Raw genomic sequence first — 18,295 nt, forward strand, 5'->3', positions numbered from 1 at the left:
CACAGCTTGATATATTTATAATGTGGGTCAAATGATAAATATAACATGCTTTTACTTTTACTTTTACTTTTACTTAGATTTTTCAAATTTTGCAGTATGTGTTTCAACATTTTTAATGCAATCTTTTGTGTTTACTGTTTTTTTTTGTGTGTGGTTTTGTGTGATTTTGGGGTATTTTTTGTGTTTTTCCTGTGTTATTTGTAATTTTTTGTGGTTTTTATGTTTTTAGTAAAAAACAAACAAAAAAAAAACGTTTTTTTGTAAAAACAAAATTGTGCTTTTTGTGTGTTTGTTTGTGGGTTGTTGTTTTTTTTTAAATTTTGTGTGTGTTTATGTGTGTTTTTGTGTTTCAAAATGTTGATCCAGTAAGTCAAAATGACAAAATAATAATGAGGTAGAGGTTGAGTTGAAAATGATGATATCAGCATGACATGGTGATCATTATTTAAGTTGCATATACAGGCAGAATGAAAAAGAGTCAAAAAAATAGTTTATAATATATATAATGTGGGTCAAATGTAAATGTAGAGGCATAGTTACAGATCCACACAAGCCTTTATGCTCAATTTAATGCACTTCTTCACGTTCGAAGTTGCAAAATATTGCTTTCAATATCTGCGATATCTCTCTCTTGTGAAATCCTTCCAGTGATTCACTTTCAAATAAAATATGTTCAGTTTACAGTTTAAGAAACTCTAAAACTGGCTGTGAAACATCTATAATGGGGTTACAACTTCAGATGCCTTTAAGCAGAACTGTGGGGGGTTTAAATCATAAACACAGCTTGTTATATTTATAATGTGGGTCAAATGTAAACAGCCTCTTCCCAAACAGTGGGGGATATACCAGGGAGGGATTTAGCACATTTGTGGATAAATTTCTGGATGGTAGAATGAGTCTTCACAGCTTTGGATACTCTGGTATGAAGCCTTTGAGCATGCCTTGATGTATGGCGTTTAATTTTTAAAGGTAAGGGAACATTACGCTCTCCGTCGGCTGCTTTCTGCTTCAGGCTCCTGCAGCTGCACATATTTTCAGTCGGCGCTGCTGAAAACAACCACATAACAGCTGGAGATTAAACTCATTATTTACTCCCCCGACGTGTCAGCAGAAACACAGCTAACATCATAACTGCTTCAAATAAAAAAAAAAATATCAACAGAATTCTAAACAAATGAAGAGAAAAGGGATGATGAGGAATCTCAGAGCATGCAGGGACTCTGATAACTCTGATAACAGGAGCTTTCTGCCCTCTGAGGACGCTTACAGCAGCATCAGTCCTCATAACGCAACAGTTAGAGGACCACAAGCACAACGAGGACGGATCGCCTCTCAGCACTGTGTGTGTGTGTGTGTGTGTGTGTGTGTGTGTATTTGCATGTGTGTTTGTGTGTGTGTTTGCATATGCATGTGTGTATTTGCGTGTGTGCATGTGTGTGTATATTTGCATGTGTGTGTGTGTGTGTTTGTGCGTATGTGTGCACGTGTGTATTTGTGTGTGTATGTTTGTGTGCATGTGTGTGCGTGTCTGTGTGTGCGTGTATTTGCATGTGTGCGTTTGTGCGTGTATGTGTGTGTGTTTGCATGTGTGTTTGTGTGTGTGTTTGCAAGTGCATGTGTATGTGTGTATTTGCGTGCGTGCATGTGTGTGTTTGCATGTGTGTGTGTGTGTTTGTGCGTGTGTGTGCACGTGTGTGTGTATTTGCATGTGTGTGTGTGTGTTTGTGCGTATGTGTGCACGTGTGTATTTGTGTGTGTATGTTTGTGTGCATGTGTGTGCGTGTCTGTGTGTGCGTGTATTTGCATGTGTGCGTGTGTGTTTGTGCGTGTATGTGTGTGTTTGCATGTGCGTGCGCATGTGTGAATTTGCGTGTGTGCATGTGTGTGTGTGTCTGCGTGTGTGTTTGTGTTTGCGTGTGTGTGTGTGTGTGTGCATGTGTGTGTATTTGCATGTGTGTGTGCGTGTGTACGTGTGTGTGTGTGCATGTGTTTGTGCGCGTATGTTTGTGCGTATTTGCGTGTGTTTGCCTGTGTGTGTGTGTATTTGCGTGTGTTTGCATGTGTGTGTGCGTTTGTGTGTGTGTATGTATGTGTGTGTGTGTGTGTGTGTGTGTGTGTGTGTGTGTGTGTATGTATGTATGTATGTGTATGTGTGTATGTGTGTGTGTGTGTGTGGTGCTCTTGTACTTCTGTCTTTGTGAGGACCAATTTGAGCTTTCGTCCTTGAGAGTGAGGACATTTATTTTTCTAGTCTTCATTTTTTTTTTAAAAGGCTTCTTTAAGATTTAAAACTTTCAGACTATTTTTTTCTTCAGGTCAGAGCGTCACGTAGGGCCACCTGATAAGAACACAAGGTTGCAAAAATTATGAATAAGAAAAGATGACATTCTTTAAAATCTAATTCACTTTTGACATTTCATTCAAATTGCTGAAAATAAATTGCTTTAATGTCAAGAACATTGACCTTCCTGCAGGCTGCAGGTTGATGTGACCAGGCAACCACACAGCTGAAAGGAACTATAATAAGGTCGTCAGAAACATCTACTGGAGCTGTCAGGAAAATGAGAATCCATTTGTGGAAAAGGTTTAGTTTGAGACAAGAAAGACTCACTCAGAGCTGATTTTAGACCAAATTACACATGTCTTGGCTGTTTTTCACAGCATGGAGAGTTAAAAGGTGTTCACTCTTTGTGCTGGTTTGCACAAACAACAGGAGAGCATATTGTAGGCAGCTCTTTATTCAGCTCACTGTGGTAGAGAAGTACCGAACAAGCTGCTGAAAAGTACATTTTTCTATAAATTATTAATTTTTCACATGAGAAAAGCTTGACGGAAACACCAAAATTTGATAAAACGGTAACACTTTACAATAACCATCTAAGTAATGTTTCTTAGACATTTTAATAATGAGTGAAACTAAAATTATTAATAAACTATTAATTATAATTTAATTGTTTGTTAATGGTAAATTAATTATAAACTTACATTTTTCTGAGTGCCCTATTAAGGGTTAAAGGGAGAGTTTGAAGTTTGAAGCACTCCCCCAGCTTGGAGGTGCAGGCAGGACGCTAAGCAAAGTGTTGATGGTTTAAATGTAAGTATTTCTGGGATATTTTCAGTGCTGTCAGACAGTCCTGTGTAGGTCCAGAAGGGCAGAAAATTGGTCATTCTGCTTACAAGCATGGAGATGGTGCCCCGCTTTAAATCGTCTACCAGTCAACAGCAAAATAAGAGTTGACCAGAGAGTTCTTTCTCTGAGATCTGGGTCAGGGTTAGGCAAGGCAAGGTAGGTTATGGCAATAACACAATTTAAAGGTCTTTTTATAAAACAGTAAAAGCTCAAAATCAACACTTTACAAAAGGACATTTACAGACAGGTTGACAGTTATTAAAGACCAAAGAGAATCAAATATAAAAATTGAATTAAACAGGAATAAAAGCAAGAATAAGAGTCACAGTGTGGTGTTAGAAATTAATGATTATTTGACTTTATTCAAAGCCTTCAACCTTCAGTTATGAAATGTACGACATCAAAGAGACATCAAACACACACACACACACACACACACACACACACACACATTGTACAATTGTAACCTTAAAAAGTCACGACAACACATTTTGTAGGACGATATACTTTCCCAGAAACTATCACGATAGTATCGTTGATGTAATTTTAGGACCATTTAACCACTTATATAAAGATACAAGACCATAATGATCCAAGTACATCCTTTTCAACAGCATTCATTTTTAAATCTCAAGAATATTAAACATTGTAATTGAATTGTGGAAAAGAAATATTAAAATATCCTAGATAAATGAAACAAAAACACCTGTGTTCCTGACAGGTTTGTTTGTGTATTCCTTGTGTTTTAATGACCTATGTATTGCAAGAAAATGGGTTCTTAGCATTTTATTCAGTATTCATCCATATTCTCAGGTTTGTATAAAATATTGAATATCCTAAATCTCATTTCTTCGAACCTTTCTATAAAAAAAGTATTTTACTTGCAGTAAATGAAGCATAGGAAGATGTGACTCTTTTTTTTTTTTACTCACTCATTATTTATGCCTTTTTCTTTTTTTTTTTTTTACATTAATAGTAATGTTGTAGGTCCAGTTTTGGGCCATAGTATAAGTAATATCCTGCAGGTACAAAGCTGATAAACAGCCAGATTAAAAAACCCCAATAAGATCCAAGTTAAGCTAATCGGGCAAGTTGTAAGATAGTTAAGCTAGCTGTAAGTTAGTTGTAAACTAGTTGTGAGCTAGTTAGGTTGTACGGTACTTTAAAGCTACTTCTAAGTTAATTGAGCTAGTTTTAGGCTTGTTTAAACTAACAACCCCTGCCCTGGTCAACCAAGGCGTCCCACAAGGATCTGTGCTTGGACCCCTCCTCTTCACTATGTACAAATATATCAACATGGCCTCAACTTCTGCTCTTACACAAACAACACAGATGTACATTAGAACCAAACCCTCTACTGCAGGGTTAGGGCTATCAAATCCTGCATCGACTACAAAATGAACCTGGTCTCACAGGAATCCGTGAAATAGCCACGGATTTGCTTAACTCAAAATCCGTGGAATAGCCACGGAATCACTCAAATTTCCGTGAAACTGACATGGATTTCGCTACAATGCAAGTTAATGACAGTCATATCCCGTGGCTATTCCATGGATATTTGTTCCTATTGGTTTGTTCCAAGTCACGTGACTTTCAAGGTCCCGGCGGTCAGAACAAAAAACATGGCCGACAGTTCTCTCATTTTTAGTGGAAAAATCAATATTTTGACTTAGTTTCTGCATAAAAATGGATTTTGATCACATTTCTAGCGAGAAATATTTGTTTTATTTTCTAAATATTCACTCAGTGAATGTACATAATCACTTTGTATGTTGGAATAGCCACGGGATGTGACTGTCATTAACTTGCATTGTAGCCAATCCGTGTCAGTTTCACGGAAATTTGAGTGATTCTGTGACTATTCCACAGATTTTGAGTGAAGCAAATCCGTGGCTATTTCACGGATTCCTGTGAGACCATGTTGACAAAATACTCCCTCCCACATACAAATCCCTCCATTCCCTTGACCCCCAGTACCTAGCTCCATCCCCTTCACCAGGCAGCAGACTTTTTGGAAACAGAGCTTTCAGTGCCCCTCTTACCCAGCCAACATTTTTAAGTGGGGCCCATGTGGGTACAAAGTGGGCTAAATAATGGGTCCTGTATGGGATTCTCAGATCACACCCATATGGGATTGTCCGCGGGTTCCATGGTGGCCCCAAGCCAGTTGCCCATGTGGGTTTAAGGTAGGATTACACAAGGTTTTAGGTAGGCCCCAGCTGGGCAAAGCAGACAAGACTCATCTTGGTCCCAGCTTTAAGTCCTATGTGGGACCTACATGGGGACAGTATGCAGGAATATTATACATTGTATAATAGTTTAACTCTCTGGAGTCATATAGGGATATTTTGTCCATTTTTGAATCCTTTTCATGTCTTTACATGTCTTTGTAAGTCATTTTGTTAATTTGGTTGTCTTTTTTAGTTATTTTGTGTCTTTTTTTTGTCATTTTGTGTCTTTTTTGTCATTGGTGTCATTTATGTGTCTTTTTTGTGTCTGTTTTAGTTATTTTGTGTCTTTTTTGGTCATTTTTATGTCTTCTGTGGGTTTTTTTTTTGGTTATTCTGTCTTCTCATTTTGTGTCTTTTTTGGTCATTTTGTGTCTTTTTCAAGACATTCAAAGATTTTGAATGCTTAAATATCATCTTTGCCATTTTTTCATGTGCTAATGTGCCCCTCTGATTAAACACTGGCCCCTCCTTGGCCCCCACAGTAAAACTGGTCTGGAACCGCCACTGACAGTATGGGCCAAAATATGGGTTGCAAGTGGGATTGTCCACAGGTTCCATGTTGGCCCAATGCTAACTGACCATGTGGGTTTAAGGCAGGATTACACAAGGTGTCAGATGGGCTCCAACTGGGCAAGATATGCAAGACCCTTTTTTGTCCCAGCTTTAAGTCGTATGTTGGTCCTAAATGGGGACAATGTGAGCTGAAACATGGGTGGATAGTCTAGTGCTGTAACTCGCTCCGTAGACATGTTTTGATAAGGATGATTAAAAGTGCTTCATATTATTTTGTACTGTCATTTATTAAACCATGTATTTATGATTTCAAATCAAACATTTATCAGTTTATGAGGTCCATGCATTCCAAAGTCCTGCAGTAAATCCTCCCTTTATAACAATAAATAAAAGTTTATTGATCCCAATAGAACAAATGCAGGTGTTGGAGCAGCACAAAGACTGAAGGAAGTCCAGAAACTGAATATATGTTTTTTGAACAACCTTGAAATGTTGCAGAAGATGTGTTTAGATGGAGCTGTTTGTAGTTTGAGGGACTAAACTGGTTCACTACCTGTGAAAAGGACTTCTAATATGATGTTTAATCTATGTTGGGTTGGTCAGTTTTTTTATTAGCGTGTCATAAAGTGCTGTAGACTCGCCCCATAGACACGTTTTGATAAGAGAGATTAAAAGTCAAAGTCTCTCTGGTTACTTCACTCTGTCCCTCGTTGTGATGCAGATGCTACCTCCGTGTTAAACTTTGGGTAAGTGACACTTGTTTTAGGATTCTCAGCTGATCTCTGATCACATGTTAGTTTAATCAAACTGCAAAATGCAGAAATTCAGGCGTTTGTGTGTGTAAAACTGCAGTTTGTAATAAGAAGAGCTCAGCTCTGTGCTAACAGTTAGCCTCCATGTTCAGGATCACCAGCTGCTCTAACAGAAGCACAATGATTTATATTCAACAGTGTTTAAAAATGACTGAAAAAACTTAATCATCAAAGTAGTCGCTTGTTTGTTTAATACGGCAGTTTAAACTAGAACAACACACCTGATTTTATAGATTCTTTGTTTTGTCTGTACAATCTTCATCTGTAGAGTAATAGTAACTAGAAAATTTCTAAAGAAATTTTGATTGTGTGCTTGCCTCTGGACCGTGACTCTTGTGGCTTATCAAAAGGGGCAGGGATTAAACAGGGACTTTCTGCTGAGTACACTGACACCTCATACAAGTCTCCAGGACAAATGGTTCAAGAGTTAGTAAAAGGGGGCGTGGCTAATAAAAAGGGGCGGGGTAATCAATCACCAGTTAAACAGGGACTCTATTCCGAGTACACTGACACCTTATACAAGTTTCTAGGACAAACAGTTCATTAGTTATGAAAGGGAGCGTGGCTAATCCTGCGTTTTTAATATGGGAGCCAATGAGGCTGTTGGTGGTGTTGGTGGATCATCTGTGCATCCTACGCCCAAACTATAACTCTGACAGCCTTACCAGAGGATTGTGAGGGAGAAGACAAATTTTCCTACGTTTCTATGTATAAATTATTTCTGTAGAGTGGAATTTGCGGCCAGTTTTCAAATGAATTTTTTGACAGTTTATTCTCTCCCTCTACACTCTGGCGATGATGTCACACACTGTGACACGAACATTCCGTGCAATACACACCCATTATAATCTCAGAATTTCTCCAAAAATGATCATGGTCATTGAACAGGGATTGATAAAAAACTATATGACCTATCGAAACGTGGATTAATACACTGATACACAAGACTTGTGTCTACTGTTTAAAGTTTAAATGGAGTCTCTAGGTGAAATTATGCCGGAGAAATAGACATTTAAAAATCTCCAATTATTGTTCTTTTTCGCTCATTTTCTTTCGCCCGTCCCATTCATTTCAATGCAAAATTTTGGGCATTTTTTCACGACTTACGTCACAAAAAATTCGTATTCTGTAGAGAAAAGTAATAGCACACCGATCCCGATCAAACCGCACGTTTTGATATATAATTTGTCCTGCAACTCTTCAAGTTGTAGGACTAGTAGCGGGACGAAATTGCGTCCGGAAGAGGAAGAAGAAGAAATCCACAGTATAACAGTAGTGCTCGGTGTGATTGCCCCGAGGCCCTAACTATCAGATAAATGTAGTGCAGTAAAAGGAGAAAGGAACACAAGATGCAAATACTCAAAGTACAAGAAATTGTGAAACTCAGGGCTAAATGTTATTTTCTACTATCATTTATTATTTGTGTATTTGATATAAAATCAATAATTTATCAGTTTATGGGTCAATACAGTCCAAAGTCCTGCAGTAAATCCTCCCTTTATAACATTAAATAAAACTTTATTGATCCCCAGAGAACAAATTCAAGTGTTGGTCCAACAGCACAAAGACAGAAGGAAGTACAGAAACAGAATATATGTTTTTTTATATGTTTTTCAACCTTGATATGTTGCAGAATATGTGTGTAGATGGAGCTGTTTGTAGTTTGAGGGACTTAACTGGTTCATTACCTGTGAAAAGGACTTTTAATATGATGTTTAATCTGTGTTGGGTTGGTCAGTTTTTTTATTAGCGTGTCATAAAGTGCTGTAGACTAGATCCATAGACGTGTTTTATAAGGGAGATTAAAAGTCAAAGTCTCTCTCTGGTTACTTCACTCCGTCCCTCGTTGTGACGCAGATGCTACCTCTGTGTTAAACTTTGGGTAAGTGACACTTGTTGAATGATTCTCAGCTGATCTCTGATCACATGTTAGTTTAATCAAACTGCAAAAAGCAGAAATTCAGGCGTTTGTGTGTGTAAAACTGTAGTTTGTAATAAGAAGAGCGCAGCTCTGTGTCACATCTCTCTGTTTTGTCTGTAAAATCTTCATCTGTACAGTTACTGTAACAGTTAGATAAATGTAGTGAGAAAGGAGAATAAATAAAGGAGAAAGGAACACAAGATGGAAATACTCAAAGTAGAAGAAACTGTAAAACTACAAAAATGCTTCATGTTATTTTGTACTGTAATTTATTAAACCATGTATTTATGATATAAAATCAAACATTTACCAGTTTACGAGGTCCATGCAGTTCAAAGTCCTGCAGTAAATCCTCCCTTTATAACATTAAGTAAGGAGTAATCTGATTCCATCTACTATAATACATCAATACAGTCATTTATCCAGTGGAAAATTTAATTAAAGTTAATCTGATAAAACAGTTACATGATAGGTGCCCCATCCAGAGGTGACCCAGAGTAAATGAAGTCATAATATTTTATATAATAATAAATGTTGATAATTATTAATAACTTCTGACCCACATAAGTGGTGCTCAGGTGTGAGGCAGAGTAAATCCCAACAATTATTACTGTTAAAACATGGTTATTATTGCTAACTAAGTGTTGTTGTTGTCTAAACCTGCTCATTTTAGTTGCTTGTTTCAAATAATTAATAATAATAATAATAATAATAATAATAATAATAATAAGACATTAAAATAATAATAAACACTAATTTTGTCACAAATATGTGCAACATATTATAAAAGCATTTATTTTTTTAACAAAGCAAAGTAAAAGAAAACACTGTTTATTCCAAGCAGTGTTTCCCCTATATTTTTTTTGTAGCAACAATGATGTGAGTTGGTCACCTAGCAATGCGAGGGGGTCTGGGGGCATGCCATATCGAAAAATAACCCTTTGAAATGGTTACTCGTGGTGACATTTTTTGGGGAAAAATGGACAGATTGAGACTTAAAAATATGACATAACAATCAACAGAGTCAAGGTTTATGCTGAGACCGGATTAATGTGCAAATGTAATCTCTGTTATATGCTGTGTCTTGGGTTTATAACCTGGAGACCCCTGTTGTGAAAGAGGTCCTTCTGACTAATGAGGTCCTCATACATAGGTGTGAAACTGTGAGGGATCCTGGGGAACTGAGTTCTGAAGCTGAAGATACAAAGACTCTGAGCTGACCAGAGAATATCGTCACTGTTGTTGTTGTTGTTGTTGTTGTAGTGACAGAGTAAATCTCTCTCTGCAGGTGTGGACTCTGCTATGGATCAGTGGGAGGACAGCGAGGAGGGAGACCCTCCCTCTGAAACTACTCTGTGTGGGGAACATGACAGCCAGACCAAAGCTAAGAGGTGAGTTGAGGATCTTTAACTGTCCAGGGGCCTCATGTATCAAAGAGTGCGCAGCTTTCATACTGAAAGATGGCCTACTCCCAAAACTAGGAAAGTATGTACGCAAACTCACCTTCACATGTATCAAACTGTGCTTACGCCAGGTTCTGCGCACCTTTCCTTGATACATCCCAACCAGCGTGGAACTGAGCGCACATGCACGTGCCACCAACCACGCCCCGGCTCCTCCAGCAAATGAATACGCAGATGACATACAAATGACTATAAATCCGCCGGCATACCCGCTGATTATCTAGAAACAATGGCAATTCAACGTCTTGGATCAGCAATAAGGTGTCACAGAGATCCACACCATGGCAGAAGTGTCCCTAAACTCTCGGTCCGTCTAAGATCTACCGTTGTCTCTGTTATCCAGAGCCAACAGAGCAGCCTTTGCGTAACGCATGCCAAAATCATTTTTACGCATCAGTTTATACGCCACACTTTGCCTGTACCTTTTTCCTAATTAATCATCACCTGCGGGATCAAATATGCACCACACCTGACTCATTCTGAAAGGATTTCCCACACATGTTTTTTCTCAGGGGAGAGAGGTATCTGTGCGTCATGAATTGCTGTGCACCATGTTAAACCAAAGAGGAAACAGTCAGTGATCGGGACTTTGACACAGTGATTTAGGCATGTTATCTGTGAAGAATTTGTTTCACTAGGTTTATATTGCGCTCCATATTGATCAGAATCAGAAATACTTTATTGATCCCTGGAGGGAAATTCAGTAAATATTAAAATAGTGGAAATAGCAAAAATATATAGACTCAAGAAAATATACAATCTTAAAAAATAAACAGACTTAAAAATATACAGACTTCAACATACTATTATTGCACAAGTAAGCAGCAGTATGCAGGTGAAATATAAAATATAATAATAGATGATAAAAATCATGGAGATTTTCCTCCATTGTCAGAGAGCTATAAACTGTGAACACAATGGCAGTTGGTGTAGTTTTAGTTTTGATGTAAAAAAAACCCAACAACCACATTTTAAATAGAGCGTAAAAGACAGTAGTTTCTGCCATACAAAAGTTTGCGGTGCACCGCATATTCTCAACGCAAGTTCACTTTTCATCATGTGCCGTGTGTGGGAACAGCGTATGCAATGTTTTTGTGCGTACGCACTTTGATACATAAGGCCCCAGGACTCTTCATGTCAGAGCTCGGCACTCAAATCACTCCACCATCATTATTCACATCAGACACTCAACTACTGAATGTATACATAGTGTTCTCTCCTTATATACAGTTTTAAACTATACATTGAGGAGTGTCTAAACTAAATGATGATCATGATTTGTAGAAAAGGTTACTGCACTGTACCTTTCTGGCTGAATTTATCTTGTGATTCTATTAGGAGAAAACTGGAAAAACCTGAACCCAGCTGTGTGTCCATGAAGAGTGACAAGTCTATGGGTACTCCTTTTTTCTTCAAAGATGAACGCCACTCTGTTGATCAAAGGTAAGGTTTGATAAAAGACAAAATCATGTGTTTTTCAATCCAACTATTAGTTGTGAGATCTCCAGTTTCTAAACCTTTACTGGCTCAGATGAAGTTCTCAAAGCACCAAAAGTCTAATATAAGTCAAACACATTCACACTGGGATCTGCCCAGTACAACCAGTGTGACACCAAACAGCTCCACTGGAGCAGCTGGAGGTTCTGGGTGTCTTGCTCTAGGGCTCTTCAGCAGTGAACAGTGAGGGAGAGTTATATGGAGGGTTGATGAGAGCTTTTGGGACTAAACCAAACTGACTGGTGCAGAAAACAGTGAGCTGAAAGCGACAAAAAGCTGCAGACTGAGCTGTTGATTCTCAGATCAGCAGAACGAGTAACTTGAAAACTGGATCTACTACAACCTCTTAGATACAAAAATGGGGACGAAAGGTTCAGATGGCCCGCCTAAAAGGTTCAAATAAAACTAAAACATGTCTAAATAGCATATTGATTAGGAATCATGCAAGCTGTGTTGTTTATTGTAGATTCAGAGCAGAATTTATCTTGTTTTTCTACCAGGAGGAAAATAAAAAAACCTGAACCCAGCTGTGTGTCCATGAAGAGTGACAAGTCTATGGGTACTCCTTTTTTCTTCAAAGATGAACGCCACTATGTTGATCAAAGGTGAGGTTTGATAAAAGACAAAATCATGTGTTTTTCATCCGACTATTAGTTGTGAGATCTCCAGTTTCTAAACCTTTACTGGTTCAGATGAAGTTCTCAAAGCACCAAAAGTCTAAGTCAAACACATTCACACTGGGATCTGCCCAGTACAACCAGTGTGACACCAAGCAGCTCCAATGGAGCAGCTGGAGGTTCTGGGTGTCTTGCTCTAGGGCTCTTCAGCAGTGAACAGTGAGGGAGAGTTATATGGAGGGTTGATGAGAGCTGTTGGGACCCAATTGACTGGTGAAGAAACAAGTGAGCTGAAAGCTACAAAAAGCTGCAGAGTGAGCGGTTGATTCTCAGTTAGATCAGCAGAACGAGTAGCTTGGAAACTGGATCTACTACAACCTCTTAGATACAAAAATGGGGACGAAAGTTCAGATGGCCCTTCTAAAGGGTTCAAATAAAACTAAAACATGTCTAAATAGCATATTGATTAGGAATCATGCAAGCCGTGTTGTTTCTTGTAGATTCAGAGCAAAATTTATCTTGTTTTTCTATCAGGAGGAAAATCGAAAAACCTGAACCCAGCTGTGTGTTCATGAAGAGTGACCAGTCCAAGGGTACTCCTTTTTTCTTCAAAGATGAACGCCACTATGTTGATCAAAGGTGAGGTTTGATAAAAGACAAAATCATGTGTTTTTCATCCAACTCTTAGTTGTGAGATCTCCAGTTTCTAAACCTTTACTGACACAGATGAAGTTCTGGGGTTGTGAGGTTCTAGGTGTCTTGCTCATGAGGACTACAGCAGTGAACAGTCATGGAGATTAATATGGAGGGTTGATGAGTGCTTTTGGGACTAAACCAAACTGACTGGTGCAGAAAACAGTGAGCTGAAAGCGATAAAAAGCTGCAGACTGAGCTGTTGATTCTCAGTTGGATCAGCAGAACGAGTAGCTTGAAAACTGGATCTACTACAACCTCTCAGATACAAAAATTGGGACAAAATGTTCAGATGGCCCGTCTAAGGGGCTCAAATAACACTAAACATGTCCAAATAGAATATTGATTATGAATGATGCAAGCCGTGTTGTTTCTTGTAGGTTCAGAGCAGAATTTATCTTGTTTTTATATTAGGAGAAAACTGGAAAAACCTGAACCCAGCTGTGTGTCCATGAAGAGTGATCAGTCTAAGGGTACTCCTTTTTTCTTCAAAGATGAACGCCACTATGTTGATCAAAGGTGAGGTTTGATAAAGGACAAAAATCATGTGTTTTTCAATCCGACTCATAGTTGTGAGATCTCCAGTTTCTAAACCTTTACTGGCTCAGATGAAGTTCTCAAAGCACCAAAAGTCTAAGTCAAACACATTCACTCTGGGATCTGCCCAGTACAACCAGTGTGACACCAAGCAGCTCCAATGGAGCAGCTGGAGGTTCTGGGTGTCTTGCTCTAGGGCAATTCAGCAGTGAAGAGGGAGGGAGAGTTATATTATGGAGGGTTGATGAGAGCTGTTGGGACTAAACCAAACTGACTGGTGAAGAAAACAGTGAGCTGAAAGCGACAAAAAGCTGCAGAGTGAGCGGTTGATTCTCAGTTAGATCAGCAGAACGAGTAGCTTGGAAACTGGATCTACTTCAACCTCTTAGATACAAAAATGGGGACGAAAGTTCAGATGGCCCGTCTAAGGGGCTCAAATAACACTAAACATGTCCAAATAGAATATTGATTATGAATGATGCAAGCCGTGTTGTTTCTTGTAGGTTCAGAGCAAAATTTATCTTGTTTTTCTATCAGGAGGAAAATCGAAAAACCTGAACCCAGCTCTGTGTCCATGAAGAGTGACCAGTCCAAGGGTACTCCTTTTTTCTTTAAAGATGAACGCCACTATGTTGATCAAAGGTGAGGTTTGATAAAAGACAAAATCATGTGTTTTTCATCCAACTCTTAGTTGTGAGATCTCCAGTTTCTAAACCTTTACTGACACAGATGAAGTTCTGGGGTTGTGAGGTTCTAGGTGTCTTGCTCATGAGGACTACAGCAGTGAACAGTCATGGAGATTAATATGGAGGGTTGATGAGTGCTTTTGGGACTAAACCAAACTGACTGGTGCAGAAAACAGTGAGCTGAAAGCGATAAAAAGCTGCAGACTGAGCTGTTGATTCTCAGTTGGATCAGCAGAACGAGTAGCTTGAAAACTGGATCTACTACAACCTCTCAGATACAAAAATTGGGACAAAATGTTCAGATGGCCCGTCTAAGGGGCTCAAATAACACTAAACATGTCCAAATAGAATATTGATTATGAATGATGCAAGCCGTGTTGTTTCTTGTAGGTTCAGAGCAGAATTTATCTTGTTTTTCTATCAGGAGGAAAATCGAAAAACCTGAACCCAGCTCTGTGTCCATGAAGAGTGGCCAGTCTAAGGGTACTCCTTTTTTCTTCAAAGATGAACGCCACTATGTTGATCAAAGGTGAGGTTTGATAAAAGACAAAAATCATGTGTTTTTCAATCCGACTCTTAGTTGTGAGATCTCCAGTTTCTAAACCTTTACTGGCTCAGATGAAGTTCTCAAAGCACCAAAAGTCTAAGTCAAACACATTCACACTGGGATCTGCCCAGTACAACCAGTGTGACACTGAGCAGCTCCACTAGAGCAGCTGGAGGTTTTGGGTGTCTTGCTCTAGGGCACTTCAGCAGTGAACATTGAGGGAGAGTTATATGATGGAGGGTTGATGAGAGCTGTTGGGACTCAATTGACTGGTGAAGAAACAAGTGAGCTGAAAGCTACAAAAAGCTGCAGACTGAGCTGTTAATTCTCATTGGGATCAGAGTCATCTGATTCACTGTTCACCTCCTTACATCTCCTCATGGATCTTTACGGACGTAATGTGAGCTCAATCTTCATGATTCCTCCACAGAGTGGACCAGGAGAGCTCAGAGGTTCCCAGTGGTCACTCTGCCCAGCAGCATCAAACGCACCTGGATTCCATATTTAGGGTCTGTACATGTACAACAGCTACTTTTACACCTATTCTGGTCACAATCATTTCCATGCTGCACTGTTTAGACAAATGGACTGTTAGTCTGCCCAACATGGAGCTATGTTTGCTTCTGGGATTTTCGTTTGATTGTGTTGTTTATATAATATTCTGTTCCAGCTGCTGGAGGAGGACATCGTCACTTTTGTGAAGAACGAGCTGAAGAAGATGCAGAAGGTTCTGAGTCCAGATTACCCAGAATGCTTAGAGAGTCAGAGGGAGGATGAGGAGGAGTTGGAGGGTGAGGATGAGGAGCAGAGGAGGAGAAGCAGAGTGGAGTTTCTGAAGATCACACTTCACTTCCTGAGAAGAATGAAGCAGGAGGAGCTGGCTGACTGTCTGCAGAGCAGTAAGTGGAATTCTCTAAGATTTAATATGATAAAAGATGAAATGGAAGCAACATAGGCAATGTTTACATTTCCAATTTCTGCAGTGCATATACTGAACACATCTGTATCAGATCACAAGCTGTTTGTCCTGATGAGCCAAATAAAACTGTCCGAGGAGCAAAAACTCTACAGTCACACTCACATGTTGCATTAAAGGATGCACTCACTGATTTCATCTGTTGTTTGTTCATTCAGGAACTCGTGCTGCAGTGGGCCGACGCAGCCTGAAGTCTAACTTGAAGAAGAAGTTCCAGTGTGTGTTTGAGGGGGTTTCTAAAGCAGGAAACCCAACCCTTCTGAATCAGATCTACACAGAGCTCTACATCATAGAGGGAGGGACTGCAGAGGTCAATAAGGAACATGAGGTCAGACAGATTGAAACAGCATCCAGGAAACCAGCCAGACCAGAAACAACAATCAGACGAGAAGACATCTTTAAAGCCTCACCAGGAAGACATGAACCAATCAGAACAGTGCTGACAAAGGGAGTGGCTGGCATTGGGAAAACAGTCTTAACACAGAAGTTCACTCTGGACTGGGCTGAAGACAAAACCAACCAGGACACCCACTTCACATTTCCATTCACTTTCAGAGAGTTGAATGTGCTGAAAGAGAAAAAGTTCAGCTTGGTGGAACTTGTTCATCACTTCTTCCCTGAAACCAAAGAAGCACGGTTTGAAGAGTTTGATGTTATGTTCATCTTTGACGGTCTGGATGAGTGTCGACTTCCTCTGGACTTCAACAACACTGAGACCCTGACTGATGTCACAGAGTCCACCTCAGTGGATGTGCTGCTGACAAACCTCATCAGGGGGAAACTGCTTCCCTCTGCTCGCCTCTGGATAACCACACGACCTGCAGCAGCCAATCAGATCCCTGCTGACTGCGTTGACATGGTGACAGAGGTCAGAGGGTTCACTGACCCACAGAAGGAGGAGTACTTCAGGAAGAGATTCAGAGATGAGGAGCAGGCCGGCAGGATCATCTCCCACATCAAGACATCACGAAGCCTCCACATCATGTGCCACATCCCAGTCTTCTGCTGGATCTCTGCTGGAGTTCTGGAGGAGCTGATGAAAACCAGAGAGGGAGGAGAGCTGCCCAAGACCCAGACTGAGATGTACATCCACTTCCTGGTGGTTCAGTCCAAAATAAAGAACATCAAATATGATGGAGGAGCTGAGACGGATCCACACTGGAGTCCAGAGAGCAGGAAGATGATCGAGTCTCTGGGAAAACTTGCTTTTGATCAGCTGCAGAAAGGGAACCTGATCTTCTATGACTCAGACCTGACAGAGTGTGGCATCGATATCACAGCAGCCTCAGTGTATTCAGGAGTGTTTACACAGGTCTTTAGAGAGGAGAGAGGACTGTACCAGGACAGGGTGTTCTGCTTTGTCCATCTGAGTGTTCAGGAGTTTCTGGCTGCTCTTCATGTCCATCTGACCTTCTTCAACTCTGGAGTCAATCTGATGGAAGAAAAACAAACAACCTCCAACTGGTTTATCCTACTACTAAACAAACCTGAACCAACACGTCTCTACCAGAGTGCTGTTGACAAGGCCTTACAGAGTCCAAATGGACATCTGGACTTGTTCCTCCGCTTCCTCCTGGGTCTTTCTCTGGAGACCAATCAAACTCTCCTCAGAGGCCTGCTGAGACAAACAGGAAGTAACTCAAAGACCAATCAGAAAACAGTTGAATACATCAAGAAGAAGATCAGTGGGGATCTGTATGTAGAGAGAAGCATCAACCTGTTCCACTGTCTGAATGAACTGAATGACCATTCTCTAGTGGAGCAGATCCAACAGTCCATGAGATCAGGAAGTCTCTCCACAGATAAACTGTCTCCTGCTCACTGGTCAGCTCTGGTCTTCATCTTACTGTCATCAGAAACAGATCTGGACGTGTTTGACCTGAAGAAATACTCTGCTTCAGAGGAGGCTCTTCTCAGGCTGCTGCCGCTGGTCAAAGTCTCCAACAAAGCTCTGTAGGTGCACACATAACTATCCAGATTAAATGTAGTTTCCATTGTTTGCATTTGTTATCATGTTTTGCTGATTCCTTTTCCAGGCTTGGTGCCTGTATGCTCTCAGAGAGAAGCTGTGAAGCTCTGTCCTCAGTCCTCAGCTCCCAGTCCTCTAGTCTGAGACACCTGGACCTGAGTAACAACGAACTGCAGGATTCAGGAGTGCAGCATTTTTCTGCTGGACTGAAGAGTCCGCACTGCAGACTGGAAACTCTCAGGTCAGAATTCAACTGTTTTTTAGAAGCTTACAGCTGTTTTATTTTGAGCTCCATTAGTGTTACAGTTATGAACATCTAGCAAGGTTTACGCTTACTGTGTGTGTGTGTGTGTTTAGTCTGTCAGGCTGTATGATCACAGAGGAAGGCTGTGCTTCGCTGGCCTCAGCTCTGAGCTCCAACCCCTCCCATCTGAAAGAGCTGGACCTGAGATACAATCATCCAGGAGACTCAGGAGAGAAGTGTCTGTCTGCTGGACTGATGGATCCACACTGGAGACTGAAAACTCTCAGGTATGGACAGGCAGGTGGACACACAGCAGCTCTCACTCTGTCTCTGTCTCTAACTGAGTGTCTCTGGTTCACATTCAATGATGATATGAAGTCGAATGTGTCTGTGTCTCTTCCTACAGGATGGACCATAGTGGACTGCAGTGGTTGAAACCTGGTCTGAGGAAGTGTGAGT

The 18,295-nt window shown here is 40.2% G+C and overlaps 1 protein-coding gene across 1 annotated transcript in view; it reads left to right on the top strand.

Moving 5' to 3' along the window:
* Positions 1–12,095: 12,095 nt before the first annotated feature.
* LOC131969113 (uncharacterized) overlaps positions 12,096–18,295 on the top strand; it is a 41,856-nt gene continuing 35,656 nt past the window's right edge. The window contains exons 1-7 of the mRNA XM_059330266.1: positions 12,096–12,172; positions 15,078–15,156; positions 15,318–15,546; positions 15,782–17,576; positions 17,660–17,833; positions 17,950–18,123; positions 18,243–18,289. Coding sequence (XP_059186249.1) covers positions 12,105–12,172; positions 15,078–15,156; positions 15,318–15,546; positions 15,782–17,576; positions 17,660–17,833; positions 17,950–18,123; positions 18,243–18,289 — 2,566 coding nt within the window. The 5' untranslated portion in view covers positions 12,096–12,104. The remainder of the gene's footprint in view (positions 12,173–15,077; positions 15,157–15,317; positions 15,547–15,781; positions 17,577–17,659; positions 17,834–17,949; positions 18,124–18,242; positions 18,290–18,295) is intronic.

Source organism: Centropristis striata, chromosome 3 (assembly GCF_030273125.1).
Source record: "Centropristis striata isolate RG_2023a ecotype Rhode Island chromosome 3, C.striata_1.0, whole genome shotgun sequence".
Taxonomy (NCBI): Eukaryota; Metazoa; Chordata; class Actinopteri; order Perciformes; family Serranidae; genus Centropristis; species Centropristis striata.